At 43.6% G+C, this 6,429-nt stretch overlaps 1 protein-coding gene across 9 annotated transcripts in view; it reads left to right on the plus strand.

The window, feature by feature from the left end:
* LOC109540075 overlaps window positions 1-6,429 on the plus strand; it is a 23,451-nt gene that overhangs the window by 2,492 nt on the left and 14,530 nt on the right. For 8 of the 9 annotated variants that reach the window (XM_019908262.2, XM_048665807.1, XM_048665812.1 and 5 more), the window contains exon 2: window positions 3,442-3,505. The exons of the other annotated variant lie outside the window; for it this stretch is intronic. In XM_019908262.2, coding sequence (XP_019763821.2) covers window positions 3,442-3,505 — 64 coding nt within the window. The remainder of the gene's footprint in view (window positions 1-3,441; window positions 3,506-6,429) is intronic. 9 annotated transcript variants of the gene reach the window in all.

Here is a 6,429-nt window from a genome sequence, read left to right on the forward strand (position 1 = left end):
AGACAGTTCCGTCTTAGTCGGAAAGCACGGGAGATCACTTCGCCCACTGCCTCATCGCCTTTGATAATGTCCAGCGCAGTTGTGGACGAAACGTCAGGAAGAAATTCCCATGGAAGGATTATCAAAACATGGAAAACACTCCTAAATGTAAGACTTTAAACAGTTGAAAATAGCTGACCAGACCCAAGAATCGTTTCGAGTTTTTCGTCGTTTTATGCCGCAAAATCCGTCTGAACCCATTAAGCTTCTCCAATGTCCAACAGAGCCTTGTTTTCAACGGCGCGTTCTTGTGCGATTATTTCTGTTATTGTTCACGGTTGCTCTGTTTGTTCTTGTATCGGTGCGCGGCAATAACCGCTAAACGATTGCATAAACGTGTTATAATTATCGATTTTAATTTCGCCATTACATTCGGTCGATTGGTCAATGCCTGGCTGTTGAAATTGGAAATTCCGCAAAAAAAAGCGTCGATTTGCTGGTAATTCGGCCACATTGGCGTGAATTCACCCTGTATGCGTCACCGGCCGTCTAGACTGCGAGCTTATACCATGAAAAGACCCATCATGGTGTGACCTAAGCGAACCTTGAACCCGCCTGCACCACTGGCTTTTCGCTTTTTGCCAGTTTTACTTTATGTCTTCAGCTCGACCACTACCAAATCGCTCAATGATGGAAATTTCGCAAAAAACGGCGAATTAGCCGTGGATGGTTCCGGTTTCGCAAGCTCAAACAAAACACTGCGATTTCTCACATGCTTAGCACATCTAGGTATGCACAGTTTATGTGCCTGCTATCGTGATTTCGAGTGTTTCCGCAGAAGTGCCCGTAAGATTGCAAATTGCCCGGTGTTTGGCGCTTTGTTGCAAATATCTCGTCAATTTTGATCGATGCCAACAGAAGAACTTTGTCCTTTGCCCGATAAAGTATTCCGATCAAATCCGATTACGCGATTGTACAGGATGTTGTAAGTAAAGAGGACGGCTTTTTTCCGACTTGCGACTCGAGAAAGCAATTGAGTTTGCGGTTAAGGCGCTCGTTTTTCGGACTGGTTTTATTCTGTAATAATTCAATTAATTTATCGTGGAAACATGTTTCATTAGATGAGATGGAAATCCAGTTGCATTTTTTGGTGTTGAGCAGCGTCCAGTGGGGGCGCTGGTGCCAAAATCCCGTCAATTTAACCCAGTTTCGCTCACTGACTACTTAACTATTATATGCATTATTTCCAATAACCTTTTAGCAACCGCCGTTGGTGTCGAAACCGTTCTTTAGCTCGCATGACTCCCTCGCGGGTTATTAGGAAATCTGGCCTGCCGTATTATTTATTTTGTCTAGAAATTCGAGCCGTGTTTGCTGTTTGTTTACAATGGCCGACTGCCGTGCACATATTTCATTGCGAAACCAAGGCGCTGCTTCGGTCTGTCCTTACAAACAGGGTGGTGCGAGCAAAAAACATCAAAACCTTCTAAATCAATTTGTTGAGTCGCGTTTGTTTACGGTTCTCCCTGGTAAATCGGGCTTGCCAGACAAAGACCCACTGGTTGCCATGGCAATCGCTTTGTTGCTCTCCCTCATACGCACAGTTGCAAAGGATGGCTTTGTTACAGGGTGCAATCGTTGCGTTTTAAGCAAGCGATTCCTTCAAGAAAAAAAAGAGTTTCTTAACCTGGCCGGACAACACCGGCCAGTTTCTATCATGTTAGCGTCGAACTTTGTCTTCCTAACTTCCTAATGGGACTTTGTTTTTGACCAAATGAGTAATGGAGGGTTGTTTGGCTGGCTGTGGAAGCGCACCGACTGAATCAATTAGCTTGATTAAGAAGCATGTTGTTCCTAGTTAAACATCTCCAAACATTGTACGGTTAACTAAATTGCTTTCACAATCTGCGAACCAAAACGCGTGCTCGTCGGCCGTAGGCCCCTGATGGGTCATTTGGCTGTTAAAATCGCCCATTAGCGCTACTTTTCCCCGTAGTTAAAAAGAAATCTGACGTAATATATGGACTGGTTAAGGAGCTCCAATCTCGTGCCACTAAACACATAAACAGAACTACTTAAAAACCAATTTAAACTTCTCCAGAACGTTGCATGTTCATCTGTTCCGCGAACAAATAAACAAACAATACAGAAACAGCGTTCATAGCCTGCTGAGGCAAATGAGATTTATTGCTACCGAACGAATTAAAACAATTGAATTTTGCCCATTTGTTTAAACCAATCGTTTATTTCAAATGGGCGACCACTTTATCCGGAGCGTGATTGTCTTTGCTGGTTTTGCGGAGGCGCATTTTCCACATTCAATGCTTTTAATCTGTTATGGCTTCAGTACCGACCAGAACAGTGTTTACTCTATTTTTAAAAACACCGACGAGGAACTGGATTCTCGGTCGTTCGTTGCGCCACATTAATTATACACGAATTTTGAAAGCAATTAAACTTGGAATTTCTATATTTGTCGCATACTGCGTGTGGCGCGCCAACAATCGGCTCTTCGTCGCCTCTCGATTAGCATCCGTTCAGGCTTGATGGGAATCATGCCATTGTCTATTCTTTTACCATTTTTTCAAATTGTATTTTGTCTTCTTGGTACCGCCTTGGCTTCGATCGCTTTCACCCACTCGCTTCAGGATCTTTCACTACTGGGTAATTGTAACACTTGCGCCGTCTATTTTTAGCCGAAACGGACGTTTATTTTTACATATGGTTGGCATTTTGCTCCCGAGAGTCGGATGCAACTATAGCCGTAGAAATTGTGTTTCTTTTCGCTTGTCAACAATACGAATATTGAATGTCGAAGTGGCAAACTATGGCCGCCCCCTCGTAGCAAAACCGGCCCATTCCGAGCGAGGTCAAGTGGCAGGGTGAGCGTTGTCGCCGTGGAACGAAGCGAGAGGGCGGTACCAAACTAGCTCTGTCCTTTTCCCGCCTGCCCTTTATACGGGTGCTGATGCAAAAGTTTACCAACAAACTGTCCCTGTGTTTTTGCACTTTGTACGGCGACAATGGCCGTTCTGCAAAAATTGTCTTACGTGCACGCAACTTTGGGGTTGGGTGGCTGCATAAAACCCAATTACTGCAGTTAAGGGCCAAATTGAAGCCGTTTGCACGTCCGCTTTTTTCCCAGTTCTGCTTAGTATGCAAAACGGAAAGCGGCCGTTAGTAGTTAATGAGGCTCACGTACGGAAAAGTGAAAGATATATCATGGAGAGTAAGAAACGGTGTCTGCGTTGGGTGTAGAACGACCTCGTATTTTCCTTATTACGGATAATGATAACCACCAGCAGCAATTAATGATAATTTATTGTTGGGCGCTCAAAGCGGAGATTATTTATCCGGTTTTCCGAGGCTGGAGCATCGTAAACATCGTTTTCCAGTTACAAAGACCAGTTGCAAACAGGCAGTTTTCCGCTGCTAATTTACTAAAAAAAAATTTTGTTTCAGGTAATTTCACGTGTTGGGTAAGTCCCGAGAGATTCAATCCGGAACAGGCCCAAGAGCGTTTCAAGTAAGTTAATTTTTGCATTCTTTTAATTCTTCTGCTGGAATGTTCATTTGCCAGCATACCGAGGGCGATTTAGTTGTAAAAATATCATCTAATGCGGGTAGACGGTAGTTTTTGAAGACATAGCTCGAATATTTCCGTATTAAATCGTCTATTATTAACCCGGCCTAGTAACAAGAGCCGAGTCTATTTTCCTCGGTTAAACAGAAACAGGGGAATTGACTCGTAAAAGCCGAGGAAATATAAACCGAACACTAATTTTACCTACTTACTTACCTAGTATGTATCGTCCAAAGACCGTAAATGTTCCCTCAAGGAACGCAGTTTTTGCAAACACTTTCAATTAATGTGCAGATAAATCACCATACACTTAAATTGGTGTTGACGCCGTTTTATTGATGCTTGTTCCACCAATTGAATGGGCAGAAGACAAAATTTTGTTTCTTTGCCTTTGCACCATCTTGCGGTATGCGGCTTTACCAAGTATGGTCGAGAGTCGAGATAACGGAAATCGCATTAAACATTTTTCTCGCATTGTTTCTAAATAAACGCCACCGTGCGCTAATGAATTATTTAAACATAGCGGCACGTCAGAATGCATTCTTACGCTAAAAGCCGTGCTTTTGTGCTGTTTTCTTTGTTGCCAATCGGATTGAAATGAGAAAATTCTGGTGCAAATCACGTTTCGATGGTTTGTAGTTTGTTTTTATCGAACACTTCAGGAATCCGATCGGGGTCAGGCTGAAAAAACTGATGATTTTATCAACGATTTGCCCTAAATAACTTCGACGGTTAAAACTAATCCGGAATCTGTCAATGTCAACAATGCGGACCGTCCGTTGGGTTGATTTTTTACGTTTGTTTACGCCAGTCCCTCGTAAGGCGCGCTGGAGCGACAAAGACAGACGGGTTTCCATGGTTATCGCATTGCGGCTCTCACTCGTACCCGCAGTTGCAAGGCCAAAGCAACAGTATTTACTGGAAGGGTTTGTTACGGGGGGTAGTCGTTGTGTGCTTAATTCCGCCAGTGATGCTTTTATATAGTTGTTGGTGACTCAGCCCGATTTGGCCAGTGCCAAATTTACCAAAAATGAGTAACACGAATGGTGATCTCAATTAAATGGACTATTTTTAGCAATGCAATGACTAATCGCCGAATTGAGACTAGTCGTGCACTTTCTAAGAAAAGCTTGCATCAACCGGATAAACTTTACATAAAACGTTATTTAGAAATGGATTTTCTAATTTAGAGACATGAAAATTCCGCATATTATGCCGTTTATGAGCAATTATTGCGGGTTTCACGAGGAGAAAAACAGCGCTCGACACAGCAAACAATGGCGCGCATTGTTCAGGTCTTTAACTGGCCCCCCCCGAATATCTGTTTCACAGAGTAAAAAGCCTTAATTATGATAAGTTAATGGATTGGAATTTCAATTTGTGGTCGCGTTCTTGGTTGGGACTTGGGCGAACGTTCAGATTTTTATCGGACATCCGCTCTAAAACGATTTTGGCCGGTTAACTTGACGGAAATCGGACTGCACGTCCATTAATTGATAGAAGCGTTTCATTGTTTTGCTCAAATTGGTAAAAAAAGCGCATTTTCCGCGATTTTCCCGCTGCTCGTTCAGGGCTTTGACCTAGGCAAACGTTAATGAGGAAGCACTTTGCCGATGAGAACTGGGCTAATTTCTCTATTGCGCTTTCAAACGAACTGCCGCTTAACTACATGGTGTCCTGGAAAAGGCCGCGCAAGTGCGGCAACGTCGGGCCTTTCAGTCGCATCTTTTACGCTAAAGGCGATTTTACAGAAAAGCACCAAACAGGTTCCTGCTGCCCTTTCCCCAGGTTGGTGCCTCTTTATTTTCCGCATCCACTCTTTATGCACGTTTTCTCTCGGTTGACTTGGGTTTACATCAAGGGCAGGGTTGTCGCTTTGTCGCAATTGTTTGAGACGTCCGCCGGTCCTTTGCTGTACGGGTTTTTCGGGAAATTGTTTTGAATTTTTCAACCTACTAGTCCCCGTCTCATTTGATATGAAGTCAATGCAAAAAATAAATTGGGTGTGGAAAAATGTTCCAGTCGGGAACGTATGTTGGATCGGAAGTCTCACTCGCACTCACAGGGGCCTATGGGATTAGGGCATTGCTACGTTCCAAATTGGCACCTTGACGGCTTAAAATGTTGTGAGTTTGAGCACGTTTTTTCTTTACAACAAAAAGTTTTGCGACTTTTAAATGCTATTTTATGACTATCGACTGGTAATTGTTGGTCGATTCTTGGAATTTCATGCGGCGATAAGTAATGATGCCAGTCAACCATTCACTGGTTATCAGAGTAGTGGCAATTGACTCATCCACGCGGCCTTGTTTTTCTTCGATTGTCCGTCCTATCAACTCTATTTTAAGAAAGCATTTGTCTTTATCTGCAGAAGGACAGCGCCGTCGTCCAGTGTTGGACGCTGGCATTAATCTAATGACAATAGTGTCCAATTTGACTGTCATCACCAGTAATGATGGTCGCTTATTGGTCAATATTCTGGTTCTAATCGCAATGATGATCGGTTTTGGTCAAATGAGCGCGATGGCCGCAAGACGGAACAATGGTGGGCTGATTTAAGCCGATCTTTATCGCCCAATCACGCCTCCATAGTGAAAGTAGTGCAAAGGGCAGACAGGTGGCGATTCTGCTTAAGTCCTGTCAATTTCCAGCCATTCTCTTCGTGCAAGAGACGTAAATCGCGTCGAGTGGCCCTCAGGTGCGCTGAACTTTCGAAACACCTTATTCTAAATCGGATTCTGCATTATAAATAGGCCGTCTGGAATGCGGGCGGCTCGGGCCTGATTCGCGCTGCTTTTGATTATGAAACAATGTTTCATCTTTCGAGAAGGAAATTGGTGTTTATTTGGGCAAGTCTGGGCAAATGG

The sequence above is a fragment of the Dendroctonus ponderosae genome, unplaced genomic scaffold (assembly GCF_020466585.1).
Source record: "Dendroctonus ponderosae isolate FM_Combo_2020 unplaced genomic scaffold, Dpon_F_20191213v2 Dpon_F_20191213_4, whole genome shotgun sequence".
Lineage (NCBI taxonomy): Eukaryota > Metazoa > Arthropoda > Insecta > Coleoptera > Curculionidae > Dendroctonus > Dendroctonus ponderosae.